This window comes from Micropterus salmoides, unplaced genomic scaffold, assembly GCF_014851395.1.
Source record: "Micropterus salmoides isolate LMB-PRFRI ecotype aquatic unplaced genomic scaffold, ASM1485139v1 Ms_hic_scaffold_7, whole genome shotgun sequence".
NCBI classification, from domain to species: Eukaryota; Metazoa; Chordata; class Actinopteri; order Centrarchiformes; family Centrarchidae; genus Micropterus; species Micropterus salmoides.
This window is the reverse complement of record NW_024044459.1, coordinates 18,454,145-18,472,335: the sequence shown is the minus strand read 5'-3', so window position 1 is coordinate 18,472,335 and position 18,191 is coordinate 18,454,145. Positions and strand designations below refer to the sequence as shown.

General features: G+C 39.9%; 2 protein-coding genes across 2 annotated transcripts; one reads left to right on the top strand and one right to left on the bottom strand.

Annotated features, from left to right (window-relative positions):
• The first annotated feature begins 972 nt into the window (after positions 1–972).
• On the top strand, positions 973–3,070 carry LOC119891141 (lymphocyte antigen 6G-like). Its single transcript, XM_038702483.1, has 3 exons — positions 973–1,552; positions 2,042–2,146; positions 2,276–3,070. The coding sequence occupies exons 1-3, from the start codon at positions 1,507–1,509 to the stop codon at positions 2,422–2,424; spliced, it is 300 nt and encodes a 99-aa protein (XP_038558411.1). The 5' UTR covers positions 973–1,506; the 3' UTR covers positions 2,425–3,070.
• Positions 3,071–3,870: 800 nt separating this feature from the next.
• Positions 3,871–18,174, bottom strand: LOC119891137 (myogenesis-regulating glycosidase-like). The gene is made up of 6 exons (XM_038702478.1): positions 18,056–18,174; positions 14,111–14,569; positions 12,241–12,772; positions 9,439–10,243; positions 9,221–9,330; positions 3,871–6,622 (listed from the first exon to the last, which is right to left on the bottom strand). Exons 2-6 carry the CDS (start codon positions 14,386–14,388, stop codon positions 6,269–6,271), a joined length of 2,079 nt encoding a protein of 692 aa, XP_038558406.1. The 5' UTR covers positions 14,389–14,569; positions 18,056–18,174; the 3' UTR covers positions 3,871–6,268.
• Between the last annotated feature and the right edge of the window lie 17 nt (positions 18,175–18,191).

Genomic DNA, 18,191 nt, shown 5'->3' with positions numbered 1-18,191 from the left:
ATCTAAAAAATGATTGTGTCGCACCAGAAACACTGAGAGATTAAAGGCTGAAACCTCTGCAGGTGTTTGGAGTTAATTATCCTTTATGATTTAATGATTTAAGCGCTTCTCAGGTTGACAACTGTTTTTATTTTTTTATTTTATTTTGTATGTTACCATATTTTAATATAGGCCTACACTTAGTTATTTGTTGTATGTGTAGCATGAAGGAACTACTAATTTCGTATCATTATGCAGCCTTGGCTCTTGATCATTCGTCATATGTGACGACTTGGGAGTGAGAACGGGTTGTTATTAGTCATTATACCTAATAAACAACCTTGTACCTTGGACAATCTACTAAGACAGCAGGTATGATGACGCAGGCATTTCGGGGAGGAAACTCTGCTTCAGACGGCCCTATCACACAGATCATACCACCACTTGTTTCATTTGCCATACAAAGAGGATTATTGAAATAAGTGAGTCATTTGCAAATGTGCAAAAATCAAATCAAGAAAGCTCTTCTCTGGTTGACATTTCTGTATTATAAATTCTTTATTCTAAAATAAATATTCTAATAAACTTTGAGATACAGGAGTTTTTATTTCCATGAGCTGTAATCATCTAGATTAAAAGAAAAAAAGGCTTAAAATATTTCACTTAATGTGTAATATGAAAGTTTCACTTTTTCAATTAAATTATTGAAGAAAATGAACTTTTTCATGATATTCTTTTTTTTTTAGATGTACCTGTTTATTATACAGTATATAGCAGCCTAAAAAAAGTTGCATCACAGAATTTCCTGTATATATTTATAGCCTTCTTTCTTGTTTTCTACTTCTCCATCTTCAATGAGCTATTTCACTTATTTTAAACAGACATATATATATATATATCAGCTGCACCACACCCATTCAACATTCTCCAGTTCTCTCACAATCTCACAGTTTCATTAGTTTATATTCATAATAAAAATACAAATGTTAATAAGATGGTAATCTGCATGATAAATATAGAAAAAGAATGGTTATAATAATCAACAGCTTATAGTGATCAAATTGACCCAGACTATAAGAGGTTTCTAGTGTTACAGTGTTTATTATACTTTAATGTTCATATTTTCAAACAGTCACCTTCACTACACAAAAGTTTTTTAGGAAGAGGACTAATCCATGAGGCAAACATAACGATCATATGCAGGTTTGTCTCACGCTGTAGGAGTGTAAACTTTCCCAGAACAGGACAGATCCACTTGTTACTCTGATTTACTCACCTCTTGGCTCCCACAGGTTGGATGTTCAAGTCCTGAACATGCATTTTTGCAGTGTAACCTCTAAACCCACAAATAATGCAGTTAAGAGTTATCAAAATCTCATTTCACTGTTCAGTTGGGAGGAGACTTTATGAGGAAATGACACTGTAAAGGTTTGAACTGGCCTATAAAAGGCAGGCCAAGGAAGACTTCACATCTTCCCTCTAATTCTCCTCTCACAGGGTTGAATAAAAGTTTTCTTTCCATTCACAATGCAGCTCTATGGCGCTCTGGTCCTGTTGGTGACTCTGTCTGCAGGTAAGATCAGCTTCTGATTCATGTGCTTTGGCTCTACAATGTAACAAATAAATTAAAGTTATTGATGTGTAAAGGTTATTGTTGATCCTGAAAAGGGGGGGGGGGTTGAGTAGTGTGATCATGTTATTTTAATCAAATGAATGAATTGAAAAATATTTATTTTGAATAATGAAAGGTTGGAAATATTGTTTTACTCTTGTAGGATTTAAAAAAAATACGATTTACAAGGCATCCACTTTGTAGTATAATGTCTTTTATCCAGTTTTTATTTTTAATTAGGATTTATATATTTGGCAGCATATATTTTTTCTCAGTTGTTACTTTCTCAAAATGTTCTGTGGTTTCAGAGGGGAGTACCAGAGACTTGTGATGAGTGTCTTCTTTCAGCAGGAAACATCACATGCGTGGGAACATGGGATGTGGGAATCATAAACTTAAACTTACTTAAACTTGTATTAAACTATGACAGTGTTCTGTATTTCTGCATAGCATGTGGCCTGAGATGCTACACATGTACATCCACCAGCGCAGGGTCCTGCACACAGACCTCAACTTGTCCTGACATCCTGAACCGTTGTTTCTCCCTTAATGTCGGTAAGTTGTTCTTCCACACCAGAAGTATTTATAGTTAATATTGAGGATCTCAAATCTATCAAACGAGTTGATATATTGCTGATCTGGATGCTTGGCGGCCTTGTTGTTGTTTTTTATCATGTCTTGCAGGTGTCGTCACCAAAGGCTGCCAAAACAGTGTTTTATGTGTTGGCCCCATCAAATGCTGTGAAGGGGATTTGTGCAACAGTGCCATGCCCACTGCTTCCAGTGTCCTCCTCTTGCTGGTATCCTCAGCCATCACCACACTCTTTCTCTGAGGCTCTGGAATATTGATATCTAAGATGTCCTTTTTTTCTGACCCAATTTGTACAACTTAGAAAGAAAACTAAATGCTTCCATGTATATCATATGCTCATATGCTTATGAAGGTTGTGTTGTTAAATATTAACAATCGAGAAAGAAATTATATATTATACAGTTAGTTGTTGATTCTGATGATTAACAATAACGATCAGCAGACACACAAGACTTTCTGGTTTAATTACTTTGACAACAAACTCTCACCATTTTCAGCCAAAAGAAAAATGCAGAAAATATTTGGTGTGATCTGCTTCCAGTGAAAAATATAAATTTTTCTTCTGCAAAAGAGGATCTATGGCATAAAATGTATCTGTAATCTTATTTCATTCCTTTATTTATTAGTAGTTTGTTGAGGTGCCTGTGCAGAGCCCAAGGGTAACTAAAAGACCTCACCTGCACATCCTGTTCAAGTAGACATATTAAACGTGATCGTTTGTCTTTCATTAAGAGGTTGAAACATTGTAACAGTGCAGTTTCATTGACTAAATAAAAACATGCATAAGACTAGACTGTGCAAGTCGGTGTATGAACGTCTCTACATTTAAGAAGTGATGTGTAGTTATTATGTAACCTTGCATATAGTAAAATGGTTTCAACCAGTTATACGTGTATAGTGTTTCTCATTTGTGGAGGAATGGGGGTTGGTGGGTTGTGGGGCTGGTCACACCGAGCTGTGCTGGAAACAGCCACAAGCCACTGACACAGCACAAGTATTTTTCTACTGCAGTGTGTGTGTTGGAGGTGCCACAAACCAAAGTAAGAGCCACCTGGAGGACTTAAAATGGAGGAGAGCAGAGTATGTCCATATCTGGTTGATTGTTTTCTGTCTACCTCTCCATCTTCAATGAACTATTTCACCTGTAGCCGAAGTGTCCACAGAGGTCTCCTCCTCTCCAAAACAAACAGACCCAGATATTACAACAGATAGAAACACTTAAAATGTGTTCATGTTAAAATTCAGTGTTTCTCCAACGATTGTTTGGCAGACAAAGGACACTGCTACCCCTAGCTAACATTTTTTCCAGTTTGTCACTGCGATAACCTAAGTTCCCAACTTGATAACTTCCTTCACCCAAAATATTTAGTTAAAACGTCTAAGAAGTATGGGGCCCCCTAAAGGTCAGGGCGAGAATATTTTTGTTGACTATTTTTGCGCTCCCTTGCTAAAAACGACCCAAGATATAAAAAGTGTATTCTAAAAATGTGGCTTAAAACTGGATTGCTGTGAAGAGGACTTGTGTAGCCTATTAGACACTTGTTCCAGTCCGTTGCAGTCTTAACCACAGTTAAAGAATATTAACTCTTACCCAATTTTACTAAGGAAGAATAAACACATGTTCAATATATGAAAACAGTAAATGATGGGGCATGAGATTTATTTCAATAAAACCACAATCAGCCTATGATTGATCATTTCATTTTTTAATTCTTTAGTTTCTGAATTTCCCATCACTATTTACAGAAATATTTGCTTCGTTATGAACCTTAATTAGAAAGACGAGTGACAAAAAGAACACAAAATATGAACAAATCAATAAATTATATTAGTTGTTGATCCTGAGGATTAATGAGGCAGACCTTAAGATTTTGGACTTCGTGGTTTGATGGTGTTGGTTACTTTTAACATCACCATCTCATTACCGCAAAGTGTTAAAGTACAAAGCACTTAAAGGTCAACAAACTTTCTCACCATTTTAGACACAAGTAAAATGCAGGAAGTATTTGGTGTGCTCTGTACCAGAAATGAAGCTGGTAAAATTGTCAAAGAACTTATTTCTGAATGCACCTGTCAAAAATAGACTTATCTTTTGTATAAGACAGTGTTAACTTTCTTTCTTTGTAGAGGCGGGAAAAAAGGAGAAATCATGCAAAGTCACACACATACATAGAGAGAGAGCGCGCACACTGGTGGCACACTGAGAATAAAACAGTCTTTATAGGTGGATAAACTGAAGAAAAGCTAGTGGTTTACAAGTGATTTTTGTTTGTTCAGTTTGTTCGAAGATGCCCTCATTGAATAATCCATGTAAAACAGAGCACATTGTTGTTGTCATGTGAAAACGCAAGGATTACATAGTTATTTTTAGGGTAACAACAACCTTTGGAACCTCTTTCAATATTCAACATTCAAGCTTTTTGCACAGCAACATACATATATACTGCATATACAGAAAATGGAAATACCATATCATGTTTTCTTTGGCCGTCTACATTCATAATGCAGAAAATAATATTGATTTAGGACCTACAGCAAGAAGACAGACAACATTTCAAACTCTGTTTCTATGAGTAATATTATTCCAAATAACACATTTCTTCTTCTTTCTTCTTTTTTTTTTTTAAAAACACTGTCTACTTTACCTGCAAAGCCACTGTGAAATTGAACATTTCAGACTTTGCCTCCATCTGGTGGTCACAGAAACAACCAATTCATAGTACGATTGTTTCATACTTTAACAAACAGCAACTATCAGAATCATTTGAATGATGCTGTAATCCTCCAAATAACAATCTATATGTAGTAACTTAAACATTTCAAAGCACTTAAACAGTGCTAGTATAATTATCTCTAGGCAAGGCATTTAGATGACTTAACCAGTAGTGTGCTTTACCCTCGTGCCAGAAATCAGTGTACTGAGCAGACAGACATATTCAGATAGCAGATGTCTCATTTTAAAACAAAACTCATGTACTTTGCAAACTCAGTGCTTTAAACTGTTAAGGTACAAAACAGAAAGCAAATCACTGTGGGCAAAGGTGAGTGTTATCGCTTTACTGGCTCTCTGTGCTAAGGTTGGCATTGCTTACTTCAGGCAAATAAAGTCACAAGGCAGACATGGACATTCAAATATGGCATTGCTGAGAACAATACCTGCTCTACAAGGCATAACAGTAGCATTAGTATAATACATTAAGGTCTTGCTGTGGATCAACACAATTCATTCAATTATAAATGTTTTCTTTTAATTCTGCCCTGAGCTGTGAATTTTACTTGTGCAGATTTTTTTTTAAAAAGCACATAGCAGTAGATTGATTTTGGCACTGAAATGACAGGATGGCACTACATGTCAACTGCTATTGACGTAAAAATATTTCTAGTTGGGTGATCATTACTAGTACCCCAAATTTAAACCCAGGATCATGTGAATTTACTGTATTTACACTAAAACACAATCCACCAATCTAAAGAAAATAGTTAATAATGTAAATAGCAAGTAACTTACAAATGAACAAATGAGTAACGTGTTGCTACAAATTAATGCATGTTAACACAGTAACTAAGTCTATATGTTTCCACAACACGGCAGTTGCCTTGGTATTATAAGGTAGGCATGCCCTCTCAGCAGGGGAGCATCTGTCCAACTCAGAGTGCATTAGTTGCCGGTTCTGTGCCCAACCCTGTCAAGCCACAATAAGGACACGTCAGTTACCTTATCACGCAGTCTGAAAGAAAAACATGCTGTGGGACTCTGTAATCTAGGCGTCTATTAGGTGGAAGACTGTGGTGATCATACAATCTATTGGCTGCGGAAGGCACATGAGGATGAGGATCAGCTTACGGATGGAACAAGAGAATCAGAAGTGAATACAAGTTTCATTCTTATTCTTTGGATGGACGGTTATAGACTGCAGGCAGGCGTCCAGATAAAGAACAGGTCAGTGGAGACACGAAGTTAAATCTTTACCAGAATCACACTAGTGGTCATTTCCTTTTGAAAAACAAACAATTCTTGGTTTGTGTGCTCACAAGAAGGTACATGTGCATACAGTATGTGTGTGTTTATGAGTCTTTTAATGTCCTCAGTGAACCCATGTAAAGAAAGCTATCTCATCCAGGTCCACAGGGTAGTCAGTGAGGTACATGGGGCCTTTCTTTACATCAAAATGTTCCCCCTTGTAGCTTTTCCATCGTCCTGCAGGCAGGTAGATGTCCCTCTCCTGCTTTCCAGGCTCTAACACCGGAGCCACCATCAGGTCGTCCCCGATCAGGAACTGGGAATCAATCTTATAAGCCGCCTCGTCATCATTGGCGATCCACCAGAGGGGCCTTATGATTGGGTCTCCTGTATCAAGAACCTCACCTGCCAGCTCAAGAACCCTGGGGGCCACCAGAGTCTCATGGAGCTCTGTGAACTTCAGCGCTATCTGTACCACCTGCAGATGAACGCACAAAGAAACAATGTTAGCATCACAATGTAATCACCAGAAAAATCACAGAAAAGTAATTTGACAGTGGCGGTCTCAGAAGGGGGGGTTGGGTGGTGTTGTCTGGAAGGCAGAATCCGGGGCAAAAACACAGCATAATAAGTCAAGGTGACGATTAGCATTTTAACATTTTGATCAACTCAGAGCTTCACCAGTCTGGATTTTGGCAGTTGGACGGTCAGAGGACACAGTTTAGTGATTTTTTACTGATGACTCAAACTGAAAATGTAAAAGTGAGGGGGGGCATGCCTGGTGGAAATTACACCCTGGTTAAAGGGCTGCTCTAGTCATTTTATATTATCTATGCGAAATAGTGCATATATTATTTACACTATTTATATTATTTGTAAATGTTGTAAGATTTACAAATGTAAATAAGGTTTTGTGATGTGAAGAAAAATGTGTACACTTCTGAATATTTGATTAACAAAATTAACTCACATTTTTATATTTCTGTACACAAAATCACACTGTTGGATCTCTCAAGTACAAAAGTGGTATTCACCCTCACACAGATAGGGCAAAGACAAATAACGTGCACTATTTGTGCTCCATATAAGCCAATGGTCATTCTTTGGTCCCCACCTGTTTCAGTATGGTATACAAGTAAATTGAAGAAATGGCAATTAGGAATGCACTGGCTGGTGCATCCACAGTGGCTGGAAAGCAACACGGGGCTCAGTGTCTTACCCAAAGACACTTTGACATGCGGACAGGAGGATCGGGCCGCCAACCTGTGATCAGTAGACGACCCGCTTCTACCACCTGAGCCACAGTCGCTTCGCATTTTCATTGAAAAACACATTAAAATGATAATTGTGTGATTTTTACAGGGATCATCACCAAACAAAGTCTGTAGAATATGATGTGTAGGCCAGGACATCTTTGCAGCACCACAATATTTAATGAAAAAAATAAAATAAATAAACAAAAAGGTATTTTGACACATTTCTCCTTTAAAGAGGTGGTATTATGGTCATTTTCAGGTTCAAAATCTTAATTAGGGGTTGTACAAGAGCAGGTTTACATGGTTTAATTTTCAAAAAACACCATATTTTTCTCATAGTGCAGCTCCTCTTTTCACCCTATGTGTCGCTCTTGAGCTACAGAGTGATGCATCTTACTTGTACAAAATCTTTGTTGGGAGTTGCACATGCGCAGTTCCCAGGTAAGGACTACTAACCAATCAGAAGCAGAGAAGGGTGGGTCGTAAGAAACAAGGTAGTGTGATCCAAATCAAAGCAGCTTCAGACTGCGACCGTAACCTAGCAGGTGGTGCAAGTTATTCAAGTGAACTGTCGGTGTTCTGACAATCTGTGCTGCCTTGCTGAAAAATGCTACCATAGCGCAAATCGATAGACTCAACTCTACTCTGCCCTGCTCCGTTTTCCATTGCAGACAGTACCCAGAGATAGCACGTAGCTTGTTGTCATAGCGACGCCACACACAACTGCCGTGAAGTAATGTTCAATGTGACACACACACCAGCTATTAATTATCTATGGTTAAAACGTTTCAACATTCCTCAGAATGTAAAAACATGAGCAGTATGAAAACCTTCCAGCTGTGTTTTCCTCTGCCGTTGTTGCTGCAGCGGTTTGTGTGACGGCGGGAGCAGAGCTCCTCCCGTGAGTTGGCGCAGGCTTCCCCAGCAGCCACTTGCGGAGCTCCTCAACTTGAAAATTCAAGCACATTTTTGTTCCGCCATCACTTCTCATAAAAACTGTCAATATTCAAAATCTACACAGTTGATTTCTCACCTCAAAACTTCTCAGAAGTGGATTTAGTGATGAAATTCCATACAAAAACTGTAAAATATAAAACTTTCTGTTGCTGGCCTCTGTCTGGCGCAAGCAATGATGATGCAGTGAATAGTGAATATTCTCTCTGACCAATCAGCAGTCTGTCGTGTTTTCACGTTACATTTTAGTATCCCTCAGCTCGCTTGGAACCTTGAGGGAGGTGAGGTGATACGAAAAAAAGTACCTGGAAGCAGGTGCAATATTTCTACAATGGAAAACCAAACCAAGGCGAGTCGAGCCAAAGGGCCTCCGCTCAGACTAGCTTGGTTTGAGGGCGTGCCTGACCCCGATAGCCACTTGGCAAGCTTTAAGACGCGTTTGCATTGTGACGTCACAAGCCAAGGATGTGAAGGGCTGGACTACAAAACAGCTGTTTTCAAGCAGTTCAGAGCAGAGCTTTCTGTGGGAGATGGGAACTCCCTTTGGCCTTTGCAAACCTGTTCCATACACAAAAAACAGATATAACTCAATAAAAGGAGAGGGAAAAGCCTAAAAGCATAATACCACCACTTTAATAAATGTTGCACCTCCTACAATTTAAAAAAAGCTGTTGGTCATATTGCTATTTTGATCATTGTTCAATCACTGTATAACTTTGTCCTTCAATCGCTGGACAAGATAGATGCACTGATTGAAAAGATGCAATTACCACAAAAATTATACTCAAAGCGATTTTAATTTGTCCCTTCTGATTATTAAATTCAAGCACAGAAAATAACAGAAAAAGATTAAAACATTTGCTCACCTCATTGTCGTAGGCCCATGGTGGTATAGAGAACTGCATAGCAGGCAAGAAAGCAGAAAGCTCCAACCATCGGATATACAGCTCTCTGTCTGGCAGACCATCTAAACCACCTAAAATACAACACAGATGTCAGACTGCAAACCAAAACCCTATCAACGATCAATATATGCCTTTAACAGAGCTACCTTTCAACTCTGTAGTCATATGGAGCACCATACCTGTGGTGCGGTTGGGGTATGCGTTCCCTCCTATCATATCAGGTAAGACGAACTGGTAGCCCAGAATGCTAATAGTCAGAACAGCCGGGATGATGGACTTGAGGCCGAGCTCATAACCCCACACAGAGTCTCTGTCAATGATCCTGAAGAAGCAGGAGATGTTCTGACTCTGGTAACCCACCCTCAGCTCTGCACGCTCGCTGAACGGTATGGCCATCTCTGTGTAGAAGCGGGTGAAGGTGGAGGGGTCAGACAGGGGGACACGGGTGCTGAACTGGCGTGGGAGGTAGCTCGTCTCTCCTGCGTCGAACTTGAACGACGTCACGTCATAGCGGAGTTTAAGCATCTGCAGATTTGAGGAATACCACTGACGGGCTTCGGGGTTGGTAAAGTCTAAGATTCCTCCAATGCCGTTCCACCAGCGGACCAGAGCAGGCAGCTCGCCGCTTGGCTCCCGCACAAACAGCCCTTTCTCCACAGCAACACCAAAATTAATAGAGTCATAGTTGATAAAAGGATGTGTCCAGAGAGACACTTGAAATCCGTCCTCTCTGAGTTTGTCAAACATACCGCTAGCATTGGGGAACTTCTGCGGGTCAAAGTCAAACTCTCCATAGTCTGCAGTGTAGCGGTCGTCCAGCTCCAGATGGGAGCATGTGAAGCCATATTTGGTGATGTCAGAGGCGTAGGACAGCAGCTTCTCCTGAGTTACAGCCGACTTGTGGAGAGCCCATGTAGACCACAATGGTTTTTTGAACACTTCAGGAGCTGGGACCTTGATGGGCTTCGGGAAATACCGACGCACCTGAGCAAAACATGTGTATACAGAGCAGAGACTTATTACACATCAGCAATTTTAGTTTTTCATCCAAGAATGCACAGTGAACACATTTGTTCCATTTTCCTATTTGGTTCATTTAGTTAAAAAGAAGAAGGACAATCGGGAAAACCCCATTTTCATCGCCATTGACAATCCTGAACAACACCACAACATCATCTGGCAAACCTGAACCCATGTACACGCTATTCACTTTCAAATGTTGACAGTGTTCAGTTGACATGAAGCTTCAACTCATCTTATCAAATCAAACAGTCCTTTCACTCATGGTTTCAGTGGTAAACCACTTATTTGTCCTCTTGTGCTTCTACTTCCTTCTTCACTGCGGCCCGCATTAGTTACCTCACCCACAATGAGAATTGCAGAATAAGAGCATTTTGCCTGTGTGATTTTGCGGACATGTTTAGATTTTGTTGATTTGGTGATTAGTGCTTGCTTTATGTACTTCTACTGTGATTAATTAGGATATCTAGTTAAATTTTTTCTTTTTTTGTCTGTTTTAACTGTGTTTATTGTTGATCGGACAGGTCTGTCCAGGGTATTTTATTTTGAAAATTGACCAGATTCTCGCTGTTTTACGTCTGACTTCCTGCCCGGTTCATCTGCTCTGTGCTGCTTGACGGATGCCGTGCAAAAATACACTGGTTGCTTCTCTCTTTTTAAAACTATTTGGTGTAGTCAGAAGTTATGTCAAACAGCAATATTAGGCTATTTTGGCTCAAATGTTGAGTGTCTATGGGATAGGATAATATAATCATGATCTCATAGACATCCAGGAATTGAGTGAAATTTACCAAGTAAATTAAAGATGGGGGGGCATTTCCCAAGCTTTGTAGGAGGAGAACAAGGTGGCCTGGGGTCGGTTAAATTCCCAGCCTGAATTATTGAGCCAGTCCGCCCCTGGTAGTAAGGTAAACATATTGTGGCGATCGGCACCTGCGTCACACACACAGCCACCAGTCAGCTCAGGAAATATCTGTGTAATGGTAAAGTCTGTCCCGAGTTACTGCCTGGTTACAGCCGGTGGGCTGCATACCAGCATCGGAGGCTGCGGGGGAGGAGGGGGGGACTCCAGTGTTGTCGGAGAATTTCTAAGCTGTCTATTAAACACTTAAAAACACAAGAGGCGTCACTTGGTTTTATTTTCATTGGCCAACTTTTGAATTGAACCTCAAACTGAGTATTTTTGTTTGCTTACTGGGATACAGAAAGATGGACTCCTAGATTTGAACTGAGATAAGGACTCATTAATTGGTGGTTGAACTGTGGGTTTTGTATTGAGCACTTACAGTATAACACTGTGGTGAACTTAGTTTTTCTTGTGGTCTGTAGGTAGGCCGACCTGATGAATATCATATTATTTAATGCTATGACTTGACTCAAATTATCTTTATCATATTATTAAAATGTAATACTTCTTCTCCACCATTGCATATTAATAATTCATGCAATTCACGCATCACCTAATTGTGTTTAATCTATCTAAGATTGTGTTGGTCAGACTATACAATGATTTACTGCTTGTCCGTTTTGAATAATACAGAAGGTAAAGAGCTTAAAAATGAATTGCATATTAAATCGCAATATTGGTTAACAAAAAATAAAAATCGCAATTAGATTATTTTCCAAATCGTTCAGCCCTACCATATACCAGTTTGAATACTTTATGAATCAAATGAACATCCAGCCAAAACTGCAACTTTGCCCTGATATTTCCATCTCCACTCTAAGCATGCATCACATGCATTTTCTTAGATACACACCAAATGACTGCACTAAGTGTAAATGCATTAATTTACACCCAAAAAGGCTTAATTAGCAAATACTCAATTTAGTACTTTCAACTTACTTAGTTTAAACACATACTAAGTAATAACTTAACTATACTGCAATAATAAAAAGGTTACAGGAAATAAGATGGGTGATTTTGCTCCAACCAAAATACACAGTGTGATTATACTCACCATGTATTTGTGAATAGAGGTAACATCTGACCCCACACACACTCTATAGCTGAGCTCAGGTAAGGCCTGCTGACCCTCTGGTGGTCTGAAGGGAGAGTCCTTGTATCGGGCCTGAAACCTGAGCGTCCTGCCTTTCTCTGACCAGCCCAAATGAAACGGTACGGAGTCATTAATCTTGATGGCAGTGGCATTTGAAGACAGCCAATAGCGTTCCAAGATTCCCCCAAAAGCGTTTCGATTTGAGTAGACATCGCTCGTGATGAAGGGTTGTGGTTCCTCCTCGCCCTGCATCCTGACAGGCCAGTACTGTGCTGCTGTCTCTGCCCCTCCGTACCAATGAGAGTCATTATAGGCCATGGCGTGCTCCACTGAATGCTTATTTTGCAGTTCCTCCCAGCGAACACGGTAACACATCACCGTGTCCTTTGGTCGAACCGTCTGGATAAAGAAGTTGAGCTTGCCAGAATCTGACTGAGTGCAGCTCAGAATATTTCCCTCCTTTGAGCAGGAGTCCAGATCCAGAGTGCCAGACCTGGGACGGAGCATTGGCAGAGGGGAAGAACATTTAAATTAACTTGTTAAGCATGTCCCTAAGTGAGGAATTGTTATTAGCAGGAAGTCATATTTCTGTTTTGCTGTACAGATATCAAGCTCACCAAAATGACTGAGACTATAAGAACACTACAACAGAGAAGAAATGCAATAACAGTACAGAAGATACTGTATGCTCTACAGTATTACTCTCTAGTTTTCTGCGAGTGAAGGGATTGTACTGTGGCTAATTTGTGTCGTCGTTGTGAGCTCTGCTGATAAAGGGCATGACTAAATCAGTCTTCCCTAAGGGTGTAATCATGTGTCTAGCTTGTCTGGCTTTCCATTATTCATCCACACACTGCATAAAGGCAGCTGTGCTGTGGCCAAAAAAAAAAAAAAAAGGGGATTATGTTACAAGGGTTTTTTTTGTTGTTGGGCAAGATTTACTAGCTGTTAGTTTCACAACCAAAGTATTTATGACGATGGTGCAATGTACACGTTCCTGTTTTTTCTGGTCACTCTGTATTTTACCTTACTTATTAGTAAAGCTTGAAGTATTATTTTGATTGACAAGAAAAGAATGTGAAACCATTTAGATCATTCATTATTTTATTGACTTTTCTAACAGCTTTTTTTATATAATTATTCAACAGGTGTGGTGTGTGTGTGTGTGTGTGTCTGCCAACATCAAATCTCACGTGCAACTGGACCCAGACGCCTAATATTTTTGTGCACATTTACGACTGTATACTCAAGGACCTCTCGTGGTACCTATCATCCTATCATAAAGCTTAGACTTTTGTCTTTGCAGCAGTGTTTGCCATTTTACGATATGTGTTACGACATAGGAAAAGGCATTTCTGGTAATTGGCTGGCTAAAAACTATGCTTCTACAACTGACATCCATAGAAAAGTTTAGTCTCATGTTGTACCGAATCTGCAGATTCATTCCATGCCCGATATGTTATGATCCATTAAAGTTATTAAGAGTAAGTTGAGAGTAAGTTAAGATGAATAAATCCCTGTTTTTGTTATCTTCACAGCCATCTTGACTGTAAGGCAGTCGGGAGAGACAACTGAGTGAGATTCAACTCTTCTTTATTTGGGAGGAGTTTTAGTTTGTGTGGTGTTCACAACACAATGTTCTAAATAAATAACAAGTGTTTACTGAGTGCACTCTTCTTGTTGTAAATGGAATACTTTGGTTGGACTGTTGGTTAGACAAACTGAGCAATCTGAATATCACTTTGCTCTGTGATTGTGATAGGTCTTTGTTATATTTTGTGTTTACATTTTATAGACAAAAAGGTTAAAAGAATCCCTACAGTGAACTCACCTGAAGGTCATACTGAAGATGACGGCCCCCGCCTGGTTACGAATGATAAAGCCGTCCTTGTTCAGGTCCAACAGCTCAGCCTTCAGCAGCTGGGCTTTACGAAGCGACGCTGAGTAGTAGCACCAAGCAACCACAGCAGCTAGCACCAACACACAGCCTAACATGCCTGCCATCACCAGAGGCCGGCCTTCATGAGCCAGTTTCTTCTTCAGCGGAGAACCACCAGCTCCCCCGGCTGTCCGCTGCTCCCCAGGAGCCACCGGGACAATCTGATACATGCTGAAGACTTTAGGCAGTGAGGTGCGTAGCGAGTGGAAGGAGTGGACAGCTGTTGTGTTATCTTGCTATCAGTGTTGGTGAAAATATCTGGAATAGATCTTAACGCTGGCAGTAGTGGAGGTGAAGGAAAGCCTGATGTCTACCTGCCGATCTTCATCAAAGTCCCCATTTCTGAATGACCTGTGAGATAGACAGGTTCAATTGAAGTCTGGCACGTGTAAAATCAAAAGGTTAAAAAGTGTCACGAAAGAGAAATAAGGCACCGCACAAATCCTCACGTCAGACACTGATTAACCTAAACGTCCAGGAAGGATGGGGGAATACATAAATAAACAGCATATATGTAAAGCAACAAAATAATATATTGACAGACATACTTATTAAATTCCATATGGTCAGTATGGAACTTGTAAATCTAGTGTTGGTCTGTTATAACCCCCATCAAAAAAGATATTTGCTTGATAATCCACTTCTAATTATCACCACTGTCCAGGAAATACAATTACAAATAGCCTTGGAGCTCTACACACTGCATGCCATTACAATTAAATACATTTATCACTCACCCTTCCTACTATTCTCTACAAAAACAAACAAAAAAAATAATGTACTATATATATATATACAATGATTCTGTAAAAGAGTGTTAATTTTGTAAAACATACGGATACGGATGTACTTGCAAAACATGTCGGTAATTACATTTGCCATCAGTGCTGCTATATGTGCACCAGTTGTTCTATGTGTTCTAGTCTCTCCAATAAAGCTACATGTTACTGAACTTGCTGTTACGGGTGTCCTGAAGCACAGTTCAGAACCAGCAGAGAGAGAGCATAGAAGTTTAGTCTGGTAAATAGCAGGAAATCAGGTACTGCAGCCACATAGACTGTTACCATAGACTGTGCCTATGATCAGAGAAAGTACAGACACCATGTCAGCATGGCTCACTTACATTTATCTCTCAGATAAGAGACTATTGAATGAGTAAATAATATTTAAGAGCAGTAGCCCTCAAATAACTGCACTGCAGCAAAACCTACAGTTTTCAGACAGAGTGCGGGCCAATCATCCACAGCAGAACCATATTTAACCTCCCAACAGGTATCATTATGTTCCAGCTCAACATTCTTACTTAAATCTGATGCCGGTTAGTGGCTATGTAGCAGGGAGGAACAGAAACCTTGCAAACGCATACCCTGCAAAAACTGGGTTCCTGTACTTATGCTAGCCTTTCACAGACTGCTGCATGACATGTCTCCCTCTTTATGCCACTTCAGAGAAGCTTGAAGACATAACTTTGTTAATATGATTGTAATGGCAGAAAATTGTTTCTCCCTACATCTAAACTTTTGTGTTCTATTATCGTCACTATTACTGTTTGTCTCATTTATATACAGTGGGGAGAACAAGTATTTGATACACTGCTGATTTTGCAGGTTTTCCTACTTACAAAGCATGTACAGGTCTGTCATTTTATCATAGGTACACGTCAACTGTGACAGATTGAATCTAAAACAAAAATCCAGAAAATCACATTGTATGATTTTTAAATAATTAGTTAGCATTTTATTGCATGACAAGTATTTGATACATCAGAAAAGTAGAACTTAATATTTGGTACAGAACCCTTTGTTTGCAATTACAGAGATCATACGTTTCCTGTAGTTCTTGACCAGGTTTGCATACACTGCAGCAGGGATTTTGGCCCACTCCTTCATACAGACCTTCTCCAGATCCTACAGGTTTTGGGGCTGTCGCTGGGCAATACGGACTTTCAGCTCCCTCCAAAGATTTTCTGTTGGGTTCAGGTCTGGAGACTGGCTAGGCCACTCCAGGACCTTGAGATGCTTCTGACGGAGCCACTCCTTAGTTGCCCTGGCTGTGTGTTTCGGGTGGTTGTCATGCTGGAAGACCTAGCCACGACCCATCTTAAGTGCTCTTACTGAGGGAAGGAGGTTGTTGGCCAAGATTTCGTGGCCCCATCCATCCTCCCCTCAATACGGTGCAGTCGTCCTGTCCCCTTTGCAGAAAAGCAACCCCAAAGAATGATGTTTCCACCTCCATGCTTCAAGGTTGGGATGGTGTTCTTGGGGTTGTACTCATCCTTCTTCTTCCTCCAAACATGGCGAGTGGAGTTTAGACCATAAAGCTCTACTTTGTCTCATCAGACCACATGACCTTCTCCCATTCCCCCTCTGGATCATTGTCCTGTAGCCCATCCCAGCCTTGTGCAGGTCTACAATTTTATCCCTGATGTCCTTACACAGCTCTCTGGTCTTGGCCATTGTGGAGAGGTTGGAGTCTGTTTGAGTGTGTGGACAGGTGTCTTTTATACAGGTAACGAGTTCAAACAGGTGCAGTTAATACAGGTAATGAGTGGAGAACAGGAGGGCTTCTTAAAGAAGAACTAACAGGTCTGTGAGAGCTGGAATCCTTGCTGGTTGGTAGGTGATCAAATACTTATGTCATGCAATAAAATGCAAATTAATTATTTAAAAATCATACAATGTGATTTTCTGGATTTTTGTTTTAGATTCAATCTGTCACAGTTGACGTGTACCTATGATAAAATGACAGACCTGTACATGCTTTGTAAGTAGGAAAACCTGCAAAATCAGCAGTGTATCAAATACTTGTTCTCCCCACTGTATATATGTTTGTTATTTTATCCTTAATATTTTCTTATTGTTATACTTCTTTGTTATTCTCTGCCATTAAAATGATCATTTTAAATTTTAAGTGATCATGTATTTCGTACCAAATGCTATAAAGTAGCTAAAAAGTTCCCACCCTGCTTGACATGAGCACAAGACACCCCCACACTTTTTTGATCCAGACCTCCCTTTTCTTTGTTTTGATATCGGTATTATGTAGGTACTGCCCTGCTCTCTAAATATCGACATCGGCCAATGGAAAAACCCATATCAGTCGACCACTATACATACACTAGTTATGTGTTTTATTTTTAACAATCTGCCTTAATCTGATTCCAAATGTCTGTACACATATTTAGCCAATAAAGCTGATTCTGATTATGGAGATCCTAGTTAGTTTAGGACATAATACTGCATTCACGGTTCAAAATGAGCGCTAATGGACTGCCCATGATCATTTTAAGTCCATGTAAATAAGCCTCCACATTGTGAATGCTTTGCATAGGCTACCTCTGGTGCCCAAAACACAAAGTGCTTACTGTTATGATAAACAGCAGTAAATAACCATTTTGTTCAGTCCAGTAGGCTGCATTCTGTAGCTATGCATGTTTGTTTCTTTTACCGAGCAGTGAACTCATAATCACACATGACTGCTAACTATGTGTTCACATTAACGTTAGTTGTAGTTAGGCCTAAATACCTAAAACAAATCATTGACATTTTCCACAATAATGTCAAGGTGACATGTAACTAATTGACCAAACATTTCCAATGTGCAAGTGCCTGATCGATAACCCACATTCACTCGTTGACAAGGCTGTTGACGCTGTAGCCTACTGGGACATTACAACGACACTGTAACCGGCTGTAGTTGTCACGAACTGGGTTTCAAAACAGTCGTGCTCACCGTTAAAAGCCATGTTGTCTATGTCAATAACACGCGTTAGAGTTAAGTTAGAAAATACACTCAAACTAATTTATAGCGTTGTAACCACAAAGAGAGTTATCTTACCTCCGCATCTGACTCTCTGAGGTCAGTGTGTATATTTGAGAGCGCAGTAGCCCACTGCGCAGCTGCAGGGTGGTTTAAAGTTCAATGGTCCCGCCCAAACGAAAGAGCTAGAAGCGGATTTGTCCATGAAATCTGT